Source organism: Apus apus, chromosome 21, assembly GCF_020740795.1.
Source record: "Apus apus isolate bApuApu2 chromosome 21, bApuApu2.pri.cur, whole genome shotgun sequence".
Taxonomy (NCBI): domain Eukaryota; kingdom Metazoa; phylum Chordata; class Aves; order Apodiformes; family Apodidae; genus Apus; species Apus apus.
The window spans coordinates 5,037,948-5,062,515 of record NC_067302.1 but is presented as its reverse complement, the minus strand read 5'-3'; the positions used below and the strand labels follow the sequence as shown (position 1 = coordinate 5,062,515).

Sequence of the window (24,568 nt, the reverse complement as noted above, 5' to 3'; positions counted from 1 at the left end):
ATTACCCTCCCTGTGGGGATATCGGGGAGAAAAGCCCCTCCTGAAACACCATGGTAGATGTTCTGTTCCCAGTCTCTCACAGTTTCCATGCTGGGATCTCCAGCATCTTGCTTGGTTCTGAAGAGCATGGTCACCTCGAGGTGCTGGTGGTCTCTCCTGCCCTGTGCATGGCCAGGTTGGGGGGCTGCTCCATGGCACAGGGGGGTTGTGGTGTTCCCTGGCAGTCCTGGCACTTGAGATCTGCTTGGGAAGTGCAGGATGGAAAGCATGGCAGGAGTCAGGGTGGCAGCTGCGCTGGGAGAGGTTCTCGGTACCTTGATGGGGACATCTTGGTGGTTTTGTCTTCTCTTTTAGCATCCATTGGGATTTGTGTTGTCTTTACGTTTTCAAATTGGAGTTGCTGAAGGGCTTTGGTGTGCTTGTTGGTCTCCTTCCCTCTGGCTCTCTGTGGAGCATTAGGAGAACTTGTGGGTTTTGCTGCTTGCTGCTTTGCTGTGTTACTGGTGGTGGATGTTGGAAGCATCTCAGTGCTGCCCTGGGTGAGGGACTCGATGAGCAGTAAAACTGGCTGGCAGGTGCACCAGTGTGTGTGCTGGGGTGCCTTTGGAGTTGCATTTCAAACACTTTGGGACCTGCTTTCTAGCCTGTTTGGGTTTTTTTTAATTTGTGGTTTTTGGAAACTGAGACCTCCCTGGAGCTCCTGCAAGTCTGGGTGCTGGAAATGCTCGATTTTTGATGTAATTCTTTTCCTTCTCTCTCTGTTCCAGGCCAGCGAAGCAGTGGCAGGAGTGATCGATCTTGGCACAGTAGAAATATTCCCTGTCTTTGGTGCCATGCAGAGAGGTCTTATAGATCAGGACACTGGCCTCGCCCTCTTGGAGGCCCAGGTTATCACATCTGACTTAGTTGTCCCAGAGACCAATGAGAAGCTGTCCTTGGAGAAGGGTCTGGCAAGAAACATCATCGATCTCAGGACGTTCCAGGTGCTGCAGGAGTTGAGGGATGCTCTCCAGCAGGTGGAAGAAGTCCAACGTGAAGGGAGGCAGCTCCTGCCTGTCGCTGCTGCCATAGAAGAGGGGAGGATCAGTGAGAGCATCGGGCTAAAGATTCTTGAAGTTGAGCTCATCACTGGGGGCTTCAAAGCCCGGCAGGGCAGGATCAGCATGGAGACAGCAGTGCAAGAAAGGCTCCTCCCCCCCCAGCTTTACTCCAGACTCCTGTCTCAGCTGGAGAGCAGCAGGGATTTGATTGACCCCAACACTGCTGAGAAGATCAGTCTGCCCGAGCTCCTGCGCCGCTGCATCCTCCACCAGGAGACGGGGCTGAAACTGCTCCCGGTCAGGCAGCTGGTGGGTGGGATGGTGAGCTTGAAGCCAGGCAGGGAAGTCAGCATCTTCCGGGCCCTCCAGGAAGGGCTGATAGACAAGCAGGTGATGGTCAGGCTGCTGGAAGCCCAGCTCTTTGCTGGTGGCATTGTTGACCCCAGGACAGGACACAGGCTGACCGTGGATGAGGCTGTGAGACATAATTGGATCGACCAGGATTTGGCCTGCACCCTGCTCATCCGGCAGCTCCAGACTGGTGGCATCATTGATACCATCACAGGAGAGAGACTGACCATTGATGAAGCTGTAAGGAAAGAGCTGGTAGCACCAAGGACCGCGTTGGTCGTCCTGGAATCCCTGTGTTCCTTCATGGGGCTCCTGTGGCCAGAGACAGGGGAGATCATCCCAGTTGCAGATGCTTTGGAGCAAGGAATCCTGCCTGCTGAGATGGTTCATGAGATTCTCAGCAAGAGGCAGCTCCTTCAGGCTGTCTTCATACCAGAAACCACTGAGGTGTTGTCTTGGAAGAAAGCAGTTGAACATGGCATCTTGGAGAGAGATGTGGTGAAGAAGCTGAAATCAACAGTCATACCTGATGCCTTGGCCAGCGTGCAGCTCTCTGGCTCTGCAGGCAGAAGCAGGCATGGCCAGAGCTCTTCTGGAAGGAGCCCCACAGGTCCCACAGAGCAAGGTGACCCTCTGCTGAGGAGCGACGACGAAAAGCTGATGTACCACTTGATGACCCACAGCTACATCAACATCCACAATGGCCAGAAGCTGCTGTTAGTGGATGGAGAGTTGAACAATCTCACAAAAGCCCTGATCCAAACCCAAGAAAATGGATCTTGTGCACACATGTTGGAAGACAGTGAAGGCTTTGAGGAGACAAAGGCAAGTCCAGCTCTTGAAAGCGAGCCTTGCAATGGTCTGGCTTCCCAGCAGCTTGAGTTTCAGTTTGCTCCTTCAAAAGAACAAAGTGAAAAGGTCCTGCCACCCAGAACTGCTTTGGAGAATGGGGAGGTGGTGATGGGACCTGAAAGCCTCCTGTTGGAGGATGCAGAAGATATCCTGCTTGTGGAGGAGCAAAAGCAGGTTTACACTGACCAGGCTACCATCAGGACTGAACCTGGTGCTGAACTTGGAAGGGAGGAAGTAGCTTCTGCAAGGAAGGACAAACATCAGGTGAAACTGTCAAAGCCAGGACCTGTTGACCTCGGTACTGGATTCAGAGAAACAGAGGAAATGAGGATTGAAGCAGAAGAATCCAAGCCTACTCCAGTAGATGGAGTGGAAAGTACAGAAGATCAGAAGAGAGCATCAGGAAGTGGGGCAGTTGTTGTGAAAAGTGAAATCTGCGTATCGATGGGTGCTCCAGGAAGCAGAGCTGGACTGGAAATCACTGCAGAGAGGCCTCAGAGCATGGAGGAACCTGAACTAGGGGCAGAAGGTGTTAGAGAGGTTTATTTGCTGAATGAGGAAATGCTGGAGAATGGCATCCTGGGAGGAGAGGAGGTGGTGTGCCTTAAAACTGGGGAGGCAGAACAAGCAGAGAGAAGTGAAAACATGGGAAGTGTGTTGGAAGTGGAAGAAGGAGAGGGGGAAGAAGTATTAGGTGATGAGAGTGTTGATGAAGCATCCCTGCCAGCCCCTGTGGAGCAGGAAGCAGAGGATGCTTTGGAAGCGCTCCTGACGCAGCTCCAGACTGGTGGCATAATCCATGAGCAGACAGGTGAGACCCTTCTTCTCAATGAAGCAGTAGCCCGTGGGGTGGTGTCTGGCCACACAGCTGTGAAGCTCATGGAGAAAATGGAGATGTTCAGTGGCTTCTTTGACTCTCAAACCTGTGAGTCCTTGACCACTGAGGATGTAATTGAAGAAGGTCTGATGGATGAGAAGCTTCTCCAGAAGGTCCTTGAGTCTGACAAAGCCATTAGTGGTGTTCTTGACCCAGGCAATAACTTTGTCTACTCTGTCAAGGACGCTGCTGCCGTTGGCCTTCTGGACAAGGAAACAGCAATGAGGATCTTGGAAGGGCAGGTGGTTACTGGAGGGATCGTTGACTTGAAACGTGGCAAAAAAATATCTGTCACTTTGGCTTCAAATCTGGGCCTCATAGAGCCCACGAGTCAGAAAGAGCTGGTCAAGCTGGAGAAGGCTTCCAAAGGGAAAGGCACTGATGAGGTGACCAGACAGAAGCTCATTAGCTTACAGGTGGAGACCAGTGGAATTGTGGATCCTAAAACCAAGCAGCCTTTGACTGTTGCAGAGTCTGTTGAAAAAGGGCTCCTGGAAAAGGAAAAAGCTTTTGAGCTCTTGACCAAGCAGGTGGCTGATGGAGGCATCATCCACCACGTGTCTGGGATGAGGCTTTCGGTTGAGGACGCGCTGAAACACGGTTTGATAGATCAGGATTTCAGTGAGGAGCTCAGGAAGGCTGAAGGTGTGTGCCTGCAGGACTGTGTCCACCCTGTGACACAGGAGAAGCTGCCCTTGGCCCAGGCGGTGTCATTAGGGCTCGTTAGTCCTGATTTCCAGAGGAAAGTGCAAGAAATCCAGGCAGGGAGTGGAAGCTTTTTTGATCCTGCTTCTGGCCAGAGACTGGCGCTCAGTCAAGCAGTACAGAAGGGTTTGCTGCCCCAGCAGGTCGTGGAGAAGGTCCTGTCATCTTCAGAAATGAAGGAGGGAATTGTAGATCCCGAGACCTGCATGATCGTTCCCTACTCGGAGTTTGTGAAGAAGTGCAAAATTGACATTGAATCTGGCCAGAGGTACCTGGAGGTCCATCCCTTCCGAGCCATCAAGGATGAGGTGACAGGGACCAAGCTGAGGTGTGCTGAGGCAGTGAGGCTGGGGAGGGTGGATCCTCTGCCCGCCCTGCGGCTGCTGCAGGCTCAGGCGGATGGTGGTGGGGTGGTGGAGGGCACTGTCAGTAAGAGGTTGTCCCTCAAGGCTGCTGTGGAGCAAGGGCTGCTGGATGAGGAGATGGCCCAACTCATTGCCACCAACCAGATGAGGACTGGGGGGATTGTTGATGCTGGCAGTGGGAAGAGGTTGACTTTGAAGGAAGCTGTTGAAAAAGAACTGATTGGCCCGAAGTTAGCTGCCAGTCTTCAGGAGGCACAAATATCCCAAGACAAAGATGGTCCTGAGGTCTCCAAAGCAGATAAAGCCCACCTTTTCCAGGAAAAAGTCTCTCCAAAAGGGGAAGGTGTCATCCTGTTCACCAGTGCTGCCAAGAAGTCTGGTGGTGCTGAGCATGAAGCTGGATCTGAAGCTGCAAGCTGTGATGTGGCTGGAGGTGCAGCTGCTGCCAACAAGAGGTCCCCAGTGACACCCACAGAAGGGAAATTGAAACCCCGAGAAACTCCAGAGGCTGGTGTGAGGCATCAGGCCCAACAACAGGTTGAACTGACTCCAGAATATCCCTCAGCACCAGGTAGAGCTGCTGACTCTGAAGTGGTGGTGGTGGCAAGGGCTGAGAAGAAAGGGACTGCAAAAAGCAGCTCCTGGGTGAGAGCAGCAGAGGGGAAGGAACTGAGGAGAGAAGAGGTGGGTCGAGGAACAGAAGAAGTGGAGGGAATGGGATTGGAGAAGGAGGCCACGGAGGTGCTTCACAGTGTGGAGGGTGGTGAGGAGAGGAGAAGAAGAAGAAGGAGGAGAGGGTTTGGAAGTGGAGAGGGAGTTGGGGCAGGTGAGGAAGGTGCAGTGGTGGCTTCTGAGCAAGGAGAACAAGCAGGCAGCCTGGATGGGGTGACACCTGCAGCCCCAAGGGAACCTGTCACTGTGGGCCCAAGGAAGGGAGAGGTGGGTCCTACAGAGGCTGGAGAAACCTCCCAGATCAGGGTCCCTGCCAAGCCTGCAGGAGACCAGCTTGCAGGTAAAAAAAGCATCAAGCAGGTTGAAGGAGAAACTTTAAGAGTGGGTGCAGAAGGTCCAGGTGATCAGGAAAAAACAAGAGAATCTGAGGTAAAACCTGCCCAGAAACAGAAGAGCAAGAAAAAGAAAGCGAAGCAGCCTGGTGCTTCAGGAGACAGCACCCAGCTGGAGACACCTGCAGAAAAGCAGCCCCTTCCTCTTCTGATTTCCAAAGAAATCCCTGGAAAGAAGGAGGAGGGCTCTGGCTCAAGCACACCAGAACCAAAACATGAAACCACCACCAAGATCAGTGCTGGGTTGGCAGGAGATGCAGCCAAGCCCAGGGATGGAAGAGAAAAGAAAACCATTTCTGAGAAAGAGAAAGAAAACCTCCCTGGGGGTCAGATGTCCCCTGTCCCCCCAGGACACAGGGAGGCTCCAGAGGTGATGGAAGGTGGGATCAGAAACGGGCACGATTCCTCAGTGGCATTGAGCCTGGAGGAGAAGGTGACCCATGAAGTTCCCAAGGTAAAAACCACCAGTGATGCGTCCAGTGCAGCCCCAGCAGCAGATGAACCACCCAGTGAATTAATTATCCGAGAGGAACCCAGAGAAGTTCAGGAAACCTCTGCAATCCTTGAGCTTGGAGAAGACACGCGGCAAAAGCAAACGGTGGAGATCAGCACAGGCCAAGGAGGTGCACCTGTTCCCCCCCAAACCCCAAGGAGAAGCACCCCAGGAGAGGACCAAGCAGCCAGGTCCTGGTGACCGGGGCTTGCTCTTACCCGTGATAGTGGAGGGGGAGCTGCTGGAAACCTCCAGGGAAAGCACGAGACCAGCCCAGGTAAATTCCTTCTTTTTGCTAGTTCAACATCTTCTTTTATTAATGAACAATTTGCTGTGAAATCTCTGCGAGGTTCTCAGTGCAGAGCCCAGCCAGGGCTGGGGTGGGTGGGGCAGGATCAGCTCCATGGGCTTGGCAGAGGAGCCAGTGATGCACAACTGGAAACATTCAAGGCTTTAGTTGTGGCTTCGCTTTGCTGGAGCGTTGCTTATTAGTGACTAATGGCAGGGCTCTTTTTTTGGCACTTTTGACTGTAACACCAGAGATCTCTTGCCATTTATAAGCTCATGTTGGAAAAAGAGCCACGTGTTTTATTTTTCTTGTAGTAAATCTTGTAGATAAGGCCAGTGAGTGGAAAGTCCCTGAGTGTTATGAGCAGATTTCTTCTTTGGAAAATAAGTAATAAAAAAATGATAATATATAATCCTTTGTTTTCTTTCCTGTCCTAATCTGAGGTTTTGTTTTCCTGTTGGACTCTGTAGATCATGTTCAGCAAGAAGATGTGCCTGGAGCACGATGAGAAGCTGATCTCCTACCTCTCCATGCTCCGAGATATCGAGATGAGGATCAAACGGGTGCAGCCGGCGGAGCAGAACGTGGCAGCTCTGCAGGACCTGCTGCAGCAGGCAGAGGTGAGCCAGGCTGGGCTGGCATCAGGCAGGACAGAGCTTGTCCCTCTTCTCCGCACCTTCCTGAACAGCCCTTGCACATCCTCTCTGCTCTGGGAGCCAGGCGGGAGGTTAGTCTCAGGTTTAACAGGCAGAGGAGGCCAAGGAGATGATGTGGGGGTTGGAGCAGCTCTGCTCTGGAGGCTGAGAGGGTTGAGGGCATTCAGGGAGACCTTAGAGCACCTTCCAGTGCTTGAAGGGGCTCCAGGAAAGCTGGGGAGGGTCTCTGGGCAAGGGCAGGGAGTGAGAGGACAAGGGGGGATGGATTAAAACTGGAAGAGGGGAGATTGAGGTTGGACATAGGGAGGAAATTCTTGAGTGTGAGGGTGGTGAGACCCTGGCCCAGGTTGCCCAGGGAAGCTGTGGCTGCCCCATCCCTGGCAGTGTTGAAGGGCAGGTTGGTTGGGGCTTGGAGCAACCTGGGCTGGTGGGAGGTGTCCCTGCCCATGCAGGGGGTTGGATCTAGATGGTTCTTCAAGGTCACTTCCCACCCAAACCAGACTGGGATTCTGTGAAACCCTGTCCCTCCCCACTTTGGCTCACCTTCTCCCCCCTGCTTCAACAATAACCTCAGCTTATCTGAAATGAATTTTACAGCCTGGAGAAAGACAGGGGAGGGCTGGAGAAGGATAATAAATCTTCCTTGGAGATAGACACAGTGCTGGGAGCTGGATCTCCAAAGCCTTTCTTTAAGTTTTGGCAGTGGGGAGATGAAGTCACCGTGTCTTTGACATAACAATGCTGTCTTGCCTCAGGCCCTGGGTGCTGAGCTGCGGGAGCTGAGCTTCCCAGTGAATCAGGAGTTGGATGCTGTGAAGTATATTGTGGCCAACCCCCCTGAAGAAGTCCCTGAGCAATTACTGAAGGCTTTGGAGAAGGATGCCAAGAACCTCCAGAAGTCTCTGAGCTCTGCGAGCGATGTCCTGGAGTCCCGGCTGCAAAACCTTCATGGGGTGGCAGAAATGGAGAAGGTAGAGCTGGCAACTGTCCCCTCTGCCCCCCTGGCCATCCCTCTGCTCCTTCTGCAAGTGATGCATTTCTGTTTTTAAGGCTAAAATCCTGGCACATCACGAGACTCTCCAGGATAAACTCCAGGAGCTGCTGAGCTGGGTGTCAGGCACTGCGGAGTCTCTGGATAGCAGCGATTACCCACATGCAACTGATGCCAGCAGCTTGAGCTTCTGCCTCCAGCACTACATGGTAACCATGGCAACACCCCTAATCCTGGCTGATGAAGTTGCTCTGCTCTGTGTGGAGGAGAAGCTTTTTTAATCCAGCTTCCCTCCCAGAGCCTTGGTGGGTTTGCCCTTATCCTTGGTTACAGGAGGAGCAACAATATTTTACTTGCTCCAAGTTTCCACCGTACACGAACCATCTGCTCTGGCCCTTTGGGGAACTTGCTCAACTGCAGGTGTGTGGTGGGAGCTGAGCAACCAGGAGGGATTCACATCAGGTTCTGTGATGTTGAGGACAGAGCTGCTTCCTCCGTGGGGGCTCTGGGAGTCTGGGATGACTCCATCACACCTGCTCTCCTCGCCATTGACTCTTCAAGGAGCCCAGGCTCCTTCCACATTTATTCACCTTTTAGATCTGAGGGCAGCCCTGCATGCAGGGTCTGAGCAACCTCTTGGTGAGGTGTTGGGGGCCTGGTGCAGAAGAGCCTTGTAAAATTGGTGTGGTGAGATGCTGTCACCTTGGTGCTGAGTGTCACCTTGCTGAGTTTGCTTTGGGATCACTTGAGGTTACTGGAATATCTCGTTCTGGTGGCACAGCACATTTTCAGGCTCACACTGCTGCCTGCCCACGTGTCCCATCCGAAGCTGGCAGTGCAGCAGAGTGCTGGCTGCGGAGGCATCTTGTCTGATGGATCTTTTCTCTCCCACTCAGGAGCTGAAAGGGCCCCTTGCTGACACCAAGGCTCAGCTGGACGCCACCGCCTTCGACATCCAGTTCCTTATCTCTGAGCACGCCCAGGACTTGACCCCTCAGCAGAGCAGGCAGCTGCTGCGGCTGCTCAATGAGCTGCAGAAGGCTTTTTGGGACCTGTCAGAGCGTGTGACAGCCCGGGTGGAGGTCCTGCAGGTCTGTCTCCAGCAAGTGGAGCAGACGGATCAGGTGAAGGTTGGGAGGCATCTCCTTCCTGGCTGCACTTTGCTCGCTGAGGCGCTTCCCGGCCACAGGAACGTGCGCTGAGACACCTCATGTTTGGGGTTCCATGTGCATGCCACTCACAGTTTAGGAATTCCATTTCACATCATGAGCTTCTTCTAAAACCTTTCTTCTTCCTACCATGTAACTCCCAGGCAGAAAGTCACTTTTTTTCCCCAAAGAATGGAGGTCTGGGTAGCACGGCCTCTGCTAGACATCTCCTTGCTTTGGGCTGGGCGGAGTAAACCCTGGTCTCTGTAACCCCACCAAGAAATCCTTGTTCGTGGGGGACACCACAGACACTTGGCAGTTTTAATGCCTTATTCCCACTGTCCAAGTCAGGTCTTGCTGTCCCAGAGAACCAGCTGATGATGTATCAAGGCAAAAACAAGTCCTCAGGTCTCTGCTGCCTTGCTGCAGCACCCATCACTGCATGGATCCCCTCATCCAAGACAGGATTAATGTGTTTTTTATTAACAATTGCTCTCTGTAACTCTTGCCTGTCCTTTCTGGAGTGTGTGTGTGTATATTAACCAGTTTGCTTTGCTTTTTCAGATTGAGTGTGCGCCCATCCTAACCCAGGAAGAACTCGCTTTGCAGCTGAAGAGCTCTTAAGAAGGCTCTTCCATTTTGCTTCTGTTGTTTTATCTTATGACTGGGAGAAACAAGCACAGTGTTTTGCACAAGTTTGTACCTCACCTTGCTGAAATGTCCAGGGAAACTCTAAAAAAACCAACAACCAACCAAACGAGCCCAAACCCCTTTCTCTCCCCTGGGAAAGGGGAACAGGAACGTTGCAGGGACACTCAGGTCACATCATGCTCAATTGCTCAAACAGGCGCTTCTGTGTTGTGCTCTGGCAGCAAAACGGAGGAGCTGGATCAGCTTCAGAAACCCTTTCACTCTCCTGGGCTCCCTCTCCAACCCCAGGACCAAAAAATAATCCAACTTCTTTGGGTTGTCTGGGGCTCCCCAGTGGTGCTGCCTGACCTAGGGTTGCTGTTACCTCTCCTTTGAGGAGTTTCTGGTACCTTTTTGGTGTTTGTAGGGTTGAACGGGAAAGGCACAGAAACTTCTGGTGGAGCAATCCCAGGAGAGGAGCAGCTCCACGTTGGAGCTCAAGGGGCTTCTCCAAGAGCAGATTGAGAGAAACCTGCTCAAACGTGCAGCGAGCAGCTCCTGCTTGTCAGGAACTTGGCTCCTCAGCCCCAGTTATGAGCCTGAGAAGGGAGAAAGAGCCCATGGAGAGCTGCAAATGCTGTTTTCTGTGCTGCATCCTCACCTCCGGGAGATGCTCCAGCTGTAACCTCTTGCCTTGCCTTTCAGCCAGGTGTGTGCCCACGGGAGCAGCCCAGGCTCTAACTGTCCCCTCTCCCCTTCCCTCTGCCCGCAGACGCTGCAGGAGCAGCAGGCAGCCCGGGCACAGAGCCTGGCTGAGCTGAGCCACTGGCTCTGCCAGGCAGAGGACACGCTGGGGGAGCAGCAGAGAGCAGCCAGCCAAGGGGACCTGTCCAGCCTGCAGCAGAGGCAGAGCCATGTCAAGGTCAGTGCTTTAAACCAAGGGGGGGCTGGAGGTTGGGTGCTGCCTCAGGAGCCTCACGGCATCGTCTGCCCAGGAGCTGCAGAGGAACATGCACACCCGAGCTGCCTCCTTCGCCGGCGTCCTGAAAAGCACAGAGGAGTTTTTGGAAGAGAACAAGGCCAAAATGGAGCCTGGGGAGTTGGCAGCACTGCAGGAGAAGCTCCAGCGTGCCAAGGAGCAGTACCGGTCCCTGCAGGAGAGGACAGAGGTGGCCCAGCAGGAGCTGGAGAGCGCTGTGACTGCTGCCGTGCAGCAGGAGACTGAGAAGGTAATGTGCAAAGTGCTGTAGCTCCCAGGCTCTGCTTGAGGTGGACTATGAGGTCCAGTGGGTGCCATCAGATTCATTCAGGGTCCTGGCAGTCGTTTGGGTGAGGCAGCATAGAGCAATTTGCAGTTCCCTCCTGTCTGTCCCCACCCCAGCAAGGTGCCCCCCAGGCATTTTTCTCATTAAATGCCTTGAGGGTCACAGCTGAGCTGGTTGTGGAGGAAACAGGAGTAATAGGCACCTGGATCTGCCTTTGGACCAACCTTCAGTGGGAGTGGGAGCACTGGGCACCTCCCCATGCTGGTGGTGACAGTGATGCCCCCCCCTGTGGGCGTGGAGTCACAGCCCTTGGGGTGAGAAATTCAACAAAGCAGAGAGGCTGAGATAATTCCCAGCTTCTTTGCACCTTCCCCCCTTCCAGGGAGCCACAAAGTGCTTTGGAGGTCCATGAGTGTTGCAGGCACTTGCTGTGGCTGGAAAACTGTTCAGGGTTCCTCCTTCTATTGATTTTTGTCTCCTTGCCCCTTGCAGCCCTTTGCTGAACGTGCATCAGGTGGGTCAATCTTACCTGAAGTCTTTGTGCTTCCAGGTGAAAGCTGCCAAAGAGCTGGAGGAGAACAGCAATAAGATCGATTCCCTTTTGAACTGGGTGGCATCCCTGGAGCAGAAGAGAGAGCTCCCAGAGTACAGACCCCACCTCCTCGAGCAAGCCCGGGGAGCACGAGCAGGGACAGGTGCTCAGGATGTCCCTGACAGCCACGTGGTGGGAGCAGATACTGCTGCTGAAAGCCTGGATGAGCAGTATGAGAGGCTGAAGGTCAGGACCAACACCTCGTTCCTCCAAAAGCTTCCTGCCCAACACGCTGCCCCTGCTGATGTAGCTGGGAGTGGGATGGGGTGCTAGATGGGTCTGGCCTCCAAAACACATGTTCAGGGTGATTTTCAACATGGGAGAGTTGGGAGGTTCCTGCCTGGTGTGCTGGAGGGACATGTCTGTGTTAGTGGGTGGGTGCCAAGGCTTGGTGCAATAGGGTAATGAGAGAAGGTGCCCATCATGGTCAGAGAGGAGTTTACTCCTTGTGGACAGAGTGCCTGGCTGAGTCCCAGCCCTGGGGACTTTCCCCTCCTTGCTGGTTTGTTTGTTTTTTACTTTTGTTCATTTTTTGTGGTGGTTGAGTGCAAAGATGCACCTGCAGGCTCAGGAGGTCCTGGTGCTGCAGATCAGGTGGAGCCAGAACCTTCTGAGAGGTGCCCAGAGCAAGGACCAGGGGCTGCAGTCACAGACTGCTGCAGGGGACATCCCAGTGGGACACGGGGGGACATTCCTCTCATGAGGGTGGCTGGGACAGCCTGGACCCCCTGATCCAGCTCTGCCTGCAGGGTGGGGTTGGACCTTCCAACCTATGTTATGATTACTCTTCATGATTTGAGGATCAAGTGCAAGGTGCTGTAGGAGGGTGTGGGGGCTCGGTCACACCGTGACCTTGCTGCACCCACTGGGTGCTGGTGGGCAGAGACCCTGGATCTCAAGCATCACTTTTCCTCACCGGCATCTTCCAGGCCCAGCACCAGGAGCTGCTGTCCCAGCAGCAGGATGTCATCCTGGCCACGCAGTCGGCGCAGGCGTTCCTGGACAAGCAGGGTCACAGCCTGGCCAGGGAGGAGCAGGAGAGGCTGCAGGGCCGGCTGGCCCAGCTGAAGGACCAGTACAGCACTTCCCTCTCCCACTCGGAAATGAGGCTGAAGCAAGTGCAGGTCCTGAGGGATGAGCTGCAGAAGTTCCTGAGGGATCACGGGGAGTTCGAGGCGTGGCTGAAGCAAGCAGAGCAGGACCTGGAGGGGATGTCCAAGGGGGACGGTGACCCCGCCGCCCTGCGGCAGCTGCTCCGGCGGCAGGGCAGCTTCTCTGAAGATGTCATCTCCCACAAAGGTGACCTGAGGTTTGTCACCATGTCGGGGCAGAAGGTGCTGGATGCAGAAGGAGCTGCTGGGGATGCAGGGTCCCAGGTGCTGGTGTCTGGGAGCGTGGTGAGGAGCAAGCTGGAGGACGCCACACAGCGATACACCGCGCTGCACTCCAAGGTATGGGAAGGGCTGGGAGGTAAACCCTGGGTGCCATTTCCTCCTGTGCCTGTGGAATGAGCAGGGATGGCAGAGAGACGTTTAGCTCAAGGTTCTCTGGCTGGACCTCTAGCACATAATGGAGATTGTAGGACAAGAATTGTCTTCTCCAGGGCTTGGGCAGGAGGAACGCCCTCTGACTTGGTGTTGGTCCGCATGTTACATCCAGATTGGAGGGGGTTTTGAGCAACCTGCTCTAGTAGAAGAAGGGTTGGAACGAGATGATCTTTAGTGTCCTTTCCAACCCAAACTCTTCCACAATAATCCTGTGATACGGGAAGATTGTTTTGCTAATTGGTTTCCCTTTCCTGATGATTTGTGAGCCTTTTCCACCAGTGCCCAGGTTGCTCTGTGCTCTGTGTGCATCCTCCTGTTATGTCTGGTTGCTCCTTTGTAGTGCACCAAGCTTGGCTCCCACCTGAACACCTTGCTGGATCACTACCAGCAGTTCCAGGAGGTGGCAGAGTCTCTCAGGACATGGCTGCAGGAGAGTGAAGCTGCTGTTTGGAAAGTGCTCTCGGAGGCTGTTTCCTCAGACCCGGCTGTTCTGCAGAAGCAGCTCAGCAGCACTAAGGTACAGGGGTCCCTGAGGGTTCCTGTGGGAGTGTTGGAGCTGCCCTGAGCAGCAAGGAAGAGACTCAACCTGGTTGCTTTTTGTGCTGGTTGAGTGCAAAGATGCACCTGCAGGCTCAGGAGGTCCTGGTGCTGCAGATCAGGTGGAGCCAGAATCTTCTGAGAGGTCCCCAGAGCAAGGATCAGGGGCTGCAGTTACTGTCTGCTGCAGGGGACATCCCAGTGGGACACTGAGGGACATTCCTCCCCCATGAGGGTGGCTCAGCACTGGGACAGCCCAGATCCTCTGATCCAGCTCTGCCTGCAGCATGGGATTGGACCTTCCAACTGACATGATTATTTTTCTTAATTATTTTGAGCTGAAGTGAACAGGATCCCTCAGCAGGGCTCAAATGGAGCCCTGAGCTCCCTGTGGGCACAGGTCTCTTGTGTGTGACCCACTGGTGACTTTGCCCTGTCTTGTGTCCAAGCAGCAGCTGCAGGGAGACCTTGCTGAGCATCAGGTGCCAGTGGAGAAGCTCCAGAAAGCAGCTCAGTCCCTCCTGGAGGTGCAAGGGGAACCAGCCCCAGACCACGGGCACATCCAGGAAACAACAGGTACAGGGGAGAGAAGGAGCCACTTGTGGTAGCAGGGGGTGGTTGAAATCCAACCTAGGGAGAGAAAAGAAGGAACCTCCCAGTTTTTGGGGGAGGTTGGACAAAGACACACAGCAACACAACTTCAGGGCCTGTTTGCACATGGGGGGGCTGAGATCCAGGTTGGCCATTTGTGCTGGGTCCCCTGTCTCACAGCTGAGTTTGAGGGTGGGAATTCATCATCAGCAAGAGTCTGGCAGGAGCCAGAGGTGGTCCTTGCTGCTCTCTAAGCACCAGGTGAGAAGCTCTTTGCAGCTGATTCTCTCCTTTGTGCTGAACCCTGCAGATGCCATCGTGAGCCGCTTCCAGAGCCTCTCCCAGCAGATGGCCGAGCGCTCAGACCTGCTGCAGAAATCCATTGCCCAGTCCCAGAGTGTCCAGGAGAGCCTGGAGAGCCTCCTTCAGTCGGTGGCTGAGATCGAGAAGAACCTGGAGAGGGAGCAGCCAGCCATGCTCTCCTCCTCCTCCATCCAGGACTCACTTGCCACCAGTGTGGTAAGGCGGGTCCTGAGCTCCCCTGGGTTGCAGGACCTCCTGGGGTTTAGCTGCAGAATTCTGAAAGCACAAGAGAACACCCTAAAATAGGATGTGAGCAGAACCTTCACTTAATTTCTTTAAGGCAGGACACAGCTGTTGAAAGGCTCTTTTCTGCTGGCAAGCAGGGCTTGGCTATCAGACACTGGGGAAAGGCAGAACAGGTTGGGGAGTTTATTGCCTCATTTTAAAAAACCTGATAAAAGAAGAAAAAGAGCAATACAGATGCCTTCTGTGTCCAGTTCTGGAGTCCCCAACACAAGGACATGGAGCTGTTGGAGTGAGTCCAGAGGAGGCTACAAAGATGATGGGAGGGCTGGAGCAGCTCTGCTCTGGAGACAGGCTGGGAGAGTTGGGGTGTTCAGCCTGGAGAAGAGAAGGCTCCAGGGAAAGCTTAGAGCACCTTCCAGGGCCTGAAGGGGCTCCAGGAAAGCAGGGTTGGGGCTTGGGACAAGGGCAGGGAGGGAGAGGACAAGGGGGCTTGGATTAAAACTGGAGGAGGGGAGATTTAGGTTGAGTAGAAGGAAGAAATGCTTCCCTGTGAGGGTGGTGAGACCCTGGCAACCTGGTCTGGTGGGAGGTGTCCCTGCCCATGCAGGGCGGGTTGGGACTGGATGATCTTTAAGGTCTCTTCCAACCCAAACCAGTCCGTGATTCTGTGACCAGAAAAGAAAGGAAAACTGGGGTAGAAAACTATTCCTGCCCTACAGTTCTTTCCCAAGGGTGGCCCAGCCTCTTCCCATCAGTTCAGTTTTGCTCAGGAGCCTTCCTAACATGGCTTCCCTTTCTGTGTGTGCTCTCCTCAGAAGCTGAAGCAGGACATTGCCAGGCAGAGGAGCTGCCTGGAAGCCACCTGTGAGATGGTGACACAGTTCATGGCAGTGGCAGACAGCCCCACGGCCTCTGCCCTGCAGGACAAGCTGGCAGAGGTGACAGAGCGTTTCAGCAAGCTGTGCCAGCAGCAGCAGGACAGGGAGGACACACTCAAAGGTCTCCTGCCCAAGGTGGAGCAGTACGAGCAGCTCTCAGAGAAGCTGCAGCAGTTCCTGGAGAGCAGAGCACGGATGTTGGCATCTGGGAACCAGCCGGACCGGGACATCGCTCACTTCTCCCAGCACATCCAGGTGAGATGCAGGAGAAAATGTTCCACCTGCCTGGGGTTACTGGGGCAGGGCAGTGATTTCTTCTGAGCAAACAGCCCCTGGTTCACTCCAGGATCCCAGGACCTGTGCTGGCTCTTTGCCTGGGGGAGGCGGCGCGGCCGTTGCCAGCAGTGAGAGGGGAACGGCATTCCCTGGAGCCAGGCTGCTTTTTGGAAGGGATCTCTAGCTAGGCTTTTAGAAAAGGCCACTCCAAATATAGCAAGGTTTTACCAACTCAAGACTCCATGGGGTTAATACAGCAAGATGCCCTGTTGTTGGCAGTCAGCACAGTGCAGGATGTGACAAAGCCCTCGGAGATGCCGTGGGTGCTGGTGGCCCGTCCTGGCTGTGCTGGATTCCTCCCTTTGGCTTCCTACATGTGCTCTGCTACAGGGGCTGGTTTGACCACAGCCTCAAAAATGCTCTTTGTTGGCAAAAAATCAGGCACTTGTGCTGAAGGGGGTTGAGATGGCTCCAGGGAGACCTTATGGTGGCCTTCCATTACCTGAAGGGGCTACAGGAAAGCTGGGGAGGGACTTTTTATGAGGGCATGGACTAATAGGATGAGGGGTAATGGCTTTAAACTGAAAGAAGGGAGATTTAAGTTGGACATAAGGAAGAAATTCTTCACTGTGAAAGTGGTGAGACACTGGAACAGGTTGCTCAGAGGAGCTGTGGCTGCTCCATCCCCGGAAGTGTTCAAGGAGAGATTGAATGGGGTTGGAGCAAGCAGGTCTGGTGGGAGGTGTCCCTGCCCATGTAGGGGGCTGGATCTAGATGATCTTTAAGGCCCCTTCCAACCCAAGCCAGTCTGGGATGCTGTGATTTCTCTTGGTGTAGGGCTCCCCATCCCATTCATTACACCAGCCCCAGGGGAGGTGAGACTTGCACCAACAGCTGCTCAAAGTATTTGCTGAGCTGGAGCTGTGGGAGTGGGTGGGACTGAGCTGTGCCCACCCTTGGGTGCTGCCTGCAGGGGGTATGTCCAGCTCACTAGGACATGGGGCTGTCTGGTTCCTCCCCTTTGCCCTGATTCTGCTGGTGAGGGAATGGTTTGCATCACTCTTTGCTCTTGGCAGGAACTGAATTTGGAGATGAAGCAGCACCAGGAGGACCTGGCCACCCTGGAGCAACTGACTGCAGAGCTGAGCTCCTGTGGCTTTGCTCCCAGTGCCTCCCAGCAGCAGGAGAAGCTGCAGAGCCTGAAGAAAGACTTTCTGCAGCTGCAGAAGGTGGCAAAAGAGAGGTGAGTCCCAGGGCCCCGACTGCTTCCCTGGCGAGGTGAATTTGGGGGTGGCTTTGTGGTCAGAGCAAGACCCCATGGGGATCTCCTTTCCACGGGGTGGGGGGCACGAGTGAACTCCTTCTGCCTCCCTCCTCCCACGCCAGGGCTGCCAGGCTGCTCCTCCAGCTGACGTTTTAAAAAAAGCCTGGGCTGGGGGCGTTGGGAAGAATTCCTGCTGCTGCAGGAGCCGCCGTTGCTGCATTTCCTGGTGTGGGGGCTGCCACAGCCCCACCCCAGAGCATCTCACCCGAGGGGAGCAGGGGGCTGGGGTGGGATCGAGGTGACAGAGCAGAGCAGCCTGTCCCCAGAGTCCCCTGAAGTGGGGGTGAAGGGGGGGGTGTGAGCAGCAGCCTGAGCTCCAGCCGCCGCAGCAGCGTGAGCAGGGGTTGGAGAGACGCTTCTCCCGTGTCCCCAGGGATGTCACAGCTCCCTGGCTGAATCTCCAAACCTCCCTGGTGAAAACAGGGAAGGGGATGGGGAAAAAGCAGATGAATCTCTGCATGATCCTCAGTAATTTAGTGTCACCCAGAGCTGCCCTCAGCCGGCCCTGCAGCTGTGGTTGGTGCGGATGAGCCCGAGGGGCCATGGGTCCAGTCGGGGGCTGCCTTGTTCTTCCAGGATGGGCTGAAGGGATGAGAGGAGTGGCTGGGAAGGAGGGGGGGCCAAGCCTGCCCTCCCCCAGCTGCAGCTGGCTGGGGTGAGATGGCATGAATGAGCCCTGTCTTCCTGAAAGCTCCACTTCCCCCAGGACAAAGAGCCCGGTGCTGAGCCAGCGCAGGGTGGTGGTGGTGGTGGTTCCCCTGGCTCTTGGCTACTATGGTGACCCCAAAAGTGCCACTGGCCACAACTTTGGGGGGTGGAGGGGGTGGTGGCAGCAGCAGCATGCACCCCGTTTTGGCTGGCACTGCCGCTGTTCCTAAGCAACATCTAATAATAATAATAATAATAAAAAAGAAAGGCTCCTGGAGACACAACTGTGCTACATTCAAGTGGGGTAATTGCAAGGCAAAGCACGACTCTCTGACTCTCCAAAACCTTTTCAACTCGCAGAGAAAAGGATGCCTCGTCCTGCCAGGAGCAACTGGATGAATTTCGGAAGCTGGTCGGGGCCGTGAGGAAGTGGCTGAAGGAGAGTGAGGGCAAAATGCCACCTGCTGAGACCTCCCTGGGCACCCAGGATCTGCTCAAGTACAGGCAGCAGATCCAGGTGGGCTGAAAGTCAGAACCCGAACTGGGAAAGTTGGCAGCCAATGTGGAAATGCTGGAATGTGGAATCAGTCCCAAGAAGCAGAGTCCTGGAAGGTGTTGAAGGGTCTCGCTACCAGGGTGCAGCCCCTGCTGTGTGTGTGTGAACCCAGTGGTCCCTGCCTTGTGGAGGAGAGAGTGAGAAGGTCCCCCTGGGCATGGCCTGGTTTCCCCTTCTTCCCTGTTCCTCCTCAGGGTGGGATTTGGGAGTGGGAGGACACTGATTTTCCCTGGGTGCTTCCCCCTGCTAGACATGGAAGAGAGTTTCCCATCATCCGAGCTGCCCGGGCTCCGGGGCTGGCGTGAGGCTGGATCGTGTTGAGAGCAGCAGGGAGGTCCCCAAAAAAGGAGGAGGGAGAAGAAGGTTTCCTGCCACAAACCTGCTAGTTAGGGAAGAGCTTTTTCACTCTTTGATTCCTCCTAACTAAAATACACGTCCAGACAATCCACTTCCCCAGCACAGCCTGTGCTGCCGTGCCCTGTGCCAGGCCCCTGGGCACCATGTCCTGCTGGCACCGTGGAGGTGATGGGTGAGGAAGGAGGGCTCTGGTGAGGCAAGTGCAGCCTCTGATCCCAGCTTTTGCTTTTGACCAGGATCTCCTGGAGGAGTGGAAGGGAATGGGGGCTCAAGTGGAGGAGATAGGCCGCAGAGGGACCCTCCTGGAGAACCTAATTGTGGAGATTACAGCTCCTGACACCTCATCCAAGGGAGGTGAGTCACAGCCCAGGTCTCCTGAAGCCTCCTTCCCCAGCACCCTGCTCTGGCTGCTGCATCTTCTCTGAGCCTGCCTCAAGCAAAAAAACGGTTTTATTTCCACCTTTTAACAAACTTCAGAGGGCCCGTGATGGTCCCAGTATCATGGGGCTCAGCCACATGGTCAAGTCACTGCAGCTTGTTGCATTAATGCACCAGCAGAGCACTCAGAACCCACCAGCTTGGCTTGATTTATGTAGCACAATGAACACTGAGTTACCCTGGGTTTGCCATGAGCCCAGCATGGGGACACAAACCACTGCTCAGCTGGAGTGTGGGAGCTTCAGGCTGCCACAGCCAGGGGTCTGGGCTCCCAACCCCACCAGGAGCTCATGGAGGTGGTTCCTGCTTCTCTTGGTGTTGTGCTTCAGCCTCCTGAGGGCTGGAGTGGTTTAATCAAACTCCAGTATTTGGGTTTCATGTCTGGATGAAATTTAAGACTGCAATATTCAGACATGCTTCCCTAGTCTCCTTTTTGGCTTCGAGGCTGTGAAGCAATGAGATGATGTCTGGTTCATTTGGAAGCCAACTCAAAGATGTCTTCCAGCTTGTGAGAACAAGTCTCTGGACTCTCATCATTGATGGGAATTCACAGTCTGTGAATATGTTTATTAGGGTCAACTTGATGAGCAGTTCAGTGGGAAACCTCCAAGAGAAGTGGGGAGAGGCTTGTTGTGGGTGGCCCACATGGTCAGCCACGGGTGGTGACCAAAGCTGCAGCTCCTTAGGTCCATGAAAGCTTTAAAATGTGTGGTTAGAAAGAAAGAGATTTACCTGATACTGTTTGTGATTAATTCCCCTTTGGTTGGGAATGTAGCTGTGAGACCTGGTGTCCAAGGAGGGGACACTGGCACCTCCTGTGTGGAGCCTCTTGGCAAAAGGAACACGTCTGTGCACCCAGATGGGTTGAAATAGCTTCATCCCATAAGAAAAGGGGAAGGTGGGGGAGATAATCTCTTCAGGGGTGTTAATCTCTTCAGGGCAGGCATTCAGCACTCTCACTTAATGTAATAATTCACAAAATCATACTCAGGGGAGCAGTTTTCCATCCATGGAGAGATGGCCAGTGGTCACCAGTATTATGATCCATGCTGGAGCCACATCCACTCTGGTCCCTGAGTGATGCTGGGAGAGGTGCCCAGCTCCAGGCAGCTTCAGCTCTTCTGCTTCTGGTCCAGCAAGGCAGGAGCAGCCCCAGCAAAGCGAGGGGAGTGGGTGTGCTGGGAGGAGAGATAAACAGGCTCCAAATCCAACTAAGGCTGAGCTGGTGGCTCCATCAGCGCCAGGCGAGTGGGCTCGTGGAGATGCCAGATCTGTGCTTGGTGTCTGGTGTGGCCTGTGACCTGCAGGGCTGTTCATCATTTGCTGTCTGCATTCCTAACACGTCTGTCTTGTCCCCCTGTCTGTCCTGGTCCCCTCTGCTCAGGTGCCACGCTGCCCATGCCGGGAGGGTCGGGAGGCAGCGTGAACGGATACCACACCTGCAAAGGTGAGCTCACTGCCAGGGCCACCTCTCCCCGTCCCTTTTTGTCTGTGCGTTTCCATCCCTGAGAAAGCAAAGCACAATATGATGCCCTCAGCAATCCCAGCTCCAGGGAAATGAGCCTGAAAATAGGCTTGGGAATTCTCAGCCATGCAGCGCGGTGGCTGGAGCCCTGGGACAGGCAGGTGGTGATGGAGGGTGTAGGTCAGGCTGAAGGACAGAGAGGGACAGCTCTGGGGAGTGACAACACCCTGACACCCCGTCAGGTGGTGTTAGAAGCTGATAAATGGGAGATCATTTTAAGGCCTGCAATTCAGTTTATTGGTTCTAAGGGATTATAACTGCATCCAACCCTGCAGTTTGGAAAGTGATTTTAATTATTGCCCATGATCTGCTGTTAGTTCACCCCTTCCATGAGATCCTGGGTGCATAAAAATAGCTTCAGATTTTGGTGTCAAATCATTTAAGGCTGTATGAGCAGTGACACGGTGGAAGGGGGGTCAGCTTGCTTCAGTCTCACACGAGGGCAGTGGCTTTGTTTGCAAACTGTCACCACGCAGACATGGTGCTACTGGAAGGTCCCCTCTGGCATGAGAGGTGAGGATGACCTGACGTCGCTCTGTGGGCAGACAGGGGCAGCATGGCCTCATGCTCCACCTGCTTGGCCAGCTGGGGACTACCTGATAGTCCAGCTTCCAGACCAGAAGTGCAGGCCGTGGTCCTCATCTCAGGCTGCTGTTTTGGACACAGATCTGACAGAGATCCAGTGCGATGTGTCGGATGTGACCCAGCAGTACCAGGGCCTCGGCGCGGCGCTGCGGGAGCGCCAGCAGCAGCTCTCAGCTATGCTGGAGAAGATGCAAGAAGTGCAGGAGGAGGCCAGCTCCGTGCTGAAGTGGCTGGAGTCCAAGGAACGGATGCTGTCAGAGCTGGATGCCACCTCCTCACCCACCAAGACAGAGACCATGAGAGCCCAGGCTGAGCACAACAAGGTAACATCTCTTCCCGAGCAAGGAACCAGGGATCTGAGCATCTCCTCCAAAAGGTTCCTGATCTTATTGCAGCAGGACTAGAAGGATTAGGAATGAGGATCTGCCCTGGATTACAGAAGGGCTTTCCCCAGCAGGGATCACAGACAGGGTTGTGGAGCAGGACCCACACTCTGTGCTCCACCTCTTGGCTTCTAGATCTGTTTCTTTCAGGCATTTGGCTCAGGGGAAAGGAGCTTATCTGTAGCCCTTGTTGTTGGGTCACACCAACTTCTCCTGGAAAGCAGTTCCTTGCCTTTCCCAGCTCTTGGAGCCAAGTTAGGTCACAGTATTGCTAATAAAACAATGATTTCATTAAAAAGTAAAGGGCAGGAATTGTCCAACTCCAGCTTGTAGCTGCTACTTCATTCCTACTTGGCAGTTTCATTCCTTTGCATCTGAAGTTGAAATTATTACTTTTCCAGGCATTTCTGGCTGAATTGGAACAGAATTCTGGGAGGATCCAGAAGGTAAAAGAAGCACTTTCTGGCTTGCTGGAGAAGTATCCAGATTCTCCAGAAGCAGCAAACTGGAAGAAGCTGCAGGAAGACCTGAGTAAGTGCCTGAAGCATTTAGTGAGGCTTCTGTCTCGAGCCATCACGTCAGAGGTGGCTCAGGATTGCAGGGCGATCCCAAAGTTACGGCAGAGCCAAGTCACTTCTAATTAAGATGCAGTCAATAACGAACTTCCCTCTGAGGTGTCTGGTGTACAAGGTGTTCTGAGATGAGCACTGTCGGGACTAATGAAGTCTCCATGATGGATGTGGATTGGAAAGACTTGCCTTCTTAAATTACTGCTTTTAAAAACAAACAAAAAAAGACAATACGAAAGTGCTAGTGACGGGGGTTTATTATTTTGATTAAAAGCTTCACTGCTTGATGTAAAATTCTAGTCATTAGGAAGGCTTTCCTAGGTAATTAAATGTTGACTAAACAAGACTGTATATTTAAGAAGCCCAGAAATTCTCTTCTTTGAAATAGCAGGAACATGTTTATGGAGTTCTCCGTCCAGGAGAATTGAGTGTGCTGTGTCAGGACTGATACACACGAGAGTGTCCTCATTTATGGAGCCAGGGATGTGAGGTGGCTCAGCCAAGGTCAGACCAGCTCATGGCTGTAGTGACTAGAGCCCAGAAATCCTGCTTGCAAGGTTTATTTCTAGGAGCTTCAAGACCACGTAGCCCTTAGAAATGGGTTAGAAATTAGATGGAGAAGGAATAGGGCCACAGGAAGTTATGGGGAGGGTAAAAAAAGCCTTCTGGCTGGAGGGGTGGGTTGGCCAGGAGCACAACCACCGCTAACGCAGCTGGTGCTTCAGATTGCAGGTGGGAAAGAGCCAGCAGGGCCACAGCTGAGAGGCAGCAGAAGCTGGAGGAGTCAGCAAGCCAGCTGGCCAGCTTCCAGGCTGCTGAGGGGCAGCTGCGGCCCTGGCTCCTGGAGAAAGAGCTGATGATGAGCGTGCTGGGACCTCTCTCCATTGACCCCAACATGCTCAACGCTCAGAAGCAGCAGGTCCAGGTGAGGCGGGAGCTGGGTGTGTGTTTCCACGCTGGGTTTGGGGTGAGGAAGGGAAGGTGTCCTCATCCAGTCTGTGGGGTGGAAGGTTGCACTCAAGAGTTATTTGTCTTGCAAGCGCTCTGCCATGCAGGGAGTGTTGGGAGACCTCCTGGCTCCTCTCCCAAGCCCTCCAGACCCTGCTGAGCCCAAACTACTGTGAATCACATGAAACGGGCACAGGGCTCGAGCTCCTTTCCCCACACGGGACTGACTCATCAGTGAGTCACTTGGCCCCTCTTGGAGAGTGAAATTGCTTTAAACAAGACCTGTGCTGATGTTCTGCAGGACTTGCCACCACTGCCCCTCCACCTGGCAGCCTGCCCTTTCCCTGCTTCTGCTTCCAAGTCCTGACATGTCCGTAACCGGCCACTCCATAAACCACAACGCCCCAGTTACCATAATGAGATTTCCTCTCATCTAACTGGTTTGTGTTACCTCATGCATTAATAGGACAAAAAAAAAAAAAGAGAGAGAGAGAGCAAAGGACAGGAGTCCCAGACCCCTCCCAGCTTTTGAAGTTGCAAGGTGACAGTAAATCATGGCCTACCCAACCCACTGCCATCCCACCCCAGGGCTTGTTCCTGCTGATTCCGTGGGCTGGATTGAAGCCCCTGGAGGTCTGGTTTGTTTTGACTGTGTGTACTTGGAGCTGTCAGTTTTATGCAAACATTTTAATGTTGTTTCTGTTCCAGTTTATGTTGAAGGAATTTGAAGCTCGCAGACAGCAGCATGAGCAGCTCAACCAGGCAGCTCAGAGCATCTTGACTGGCCCTGGAGATGTTTCTCCATCCGCTAACCAGGTGCGGGATGAGCTCCAAGGGGTCAATCAGAAATGGTCCGAGTTAATGGAACGCCTCAACTCCCGCTCTAGCCAAATTGACCAAGCCATAGTGAAGAGCACCCAGTACCAGGAGCTCCTCCAGGGTCTCTCTGAGAAGGTGAAGGCAGTTGGGCAGCGGCTGAGCAGCCAGTCTGCGGTCAGCACGCAGCCCGACGCCGTGAAACAGCAGCTGGAGGAGACCAGTGAGATCCGCTCGGACCTGGAGCAGCTGGAAGAGGAGATCACTGAGGCTCAGACCCTCTGTGATGACCTCTCTGTCCTGATTGGGGAGCAGTATCTCAAAGATGAGTTAAGGAAACGTCTGGAGACAGTGGCTCTTCCTCTCAAAGGGCTGGAAGACCTGGCAGGTGAGACAGGGTGGAGAAGTTACTTGAGAGTTGTTGAGTTGTCAAACCCCACCCCTGCTTTTTGCCAAAGGGCTCTCCCATCACTGGGTTTCTAAGAATAGTAGGGGAAGCACCACTGGTGTTTTATGTGGGACTAAGCACAGGAGAGGTCACACTCCTGACATCCCTGAGCCTGGAGAGCCATCAGAGATGGTTAGTCCTACTGATGTGGCTCCACAACAAGCCTCCTTGGCTTCCAGCAGTGTGGCATGTGCTGTGCTTGGAAAAATAAACCTGGTTCCTAAATTCAGAATGGGGCATGGAGAAGACCACTTTCTAAGGGTGATGGGCACCCT

At 54.0% G+C, this 24,568-nt stretch overlaps 1 protein-coding gene across 1 annotated transcript in view; it reads left to right on the top strand.

Annotated features, from left to right (window-relative positions):
- Window positions 1-24,568, top strand: part of MACF1 (microtubule actin crosslinking factor 1) — a 141,900-nt gene that overhangs the window by 62,741 nt on the left and 54,591 nt on the right. The window contains 22 exon segments of the mRNA XM_051638175.1: window positions 768-5,896; window positions 5,898-6,024; window positions 6,507-6,656; window positions 7,448-7,663; window positions 7,743-7,892; window positions 8,580-8,813; window positions 10,234-10,383; window positions 10,457-10,690; window positions 11,277-11,504; window positions 12,248-12,769; window positions 13,206-13,382; window positions 13,855-13,978; window positions 14,304-14,512; window positions 15,358-15,675; window positions 16,773-16,939; window positions 18,029-18,185; window positions 18,818-18,935; window positions 20,404-20,466; window positions 21,211-21,452; window positions 21,914-22,043; window positions 22,807-23,006; window positions 23,738-24,233. Coding sequence (XP_051494135.1) covers window positions 768-5,896; window positions 5,898-6,024; window positions 6,507-6,656; window positions 7,448-7,663; window positions 7,743-7,892; window positions 8,580-8,813; window positions 10,234-10,383; window positions 10,457-10,690; window positions 11,277-11,504; window positions 12,248-12,769; window positions 13,206-13,382; window positions 13,855-13,978; window positions 14,304-14,512; window positions 15,358-15,675; window positions 16,773-16,939; window positions 18,029-18,185; window positions 18,818-18,935; window positions 20,404-20,466; window positions 21,211-21,452; window positions 21,914-22,043; window positions 22,807-23,006; window positions 23,738-24,233 — 9,541 coding nt within the window.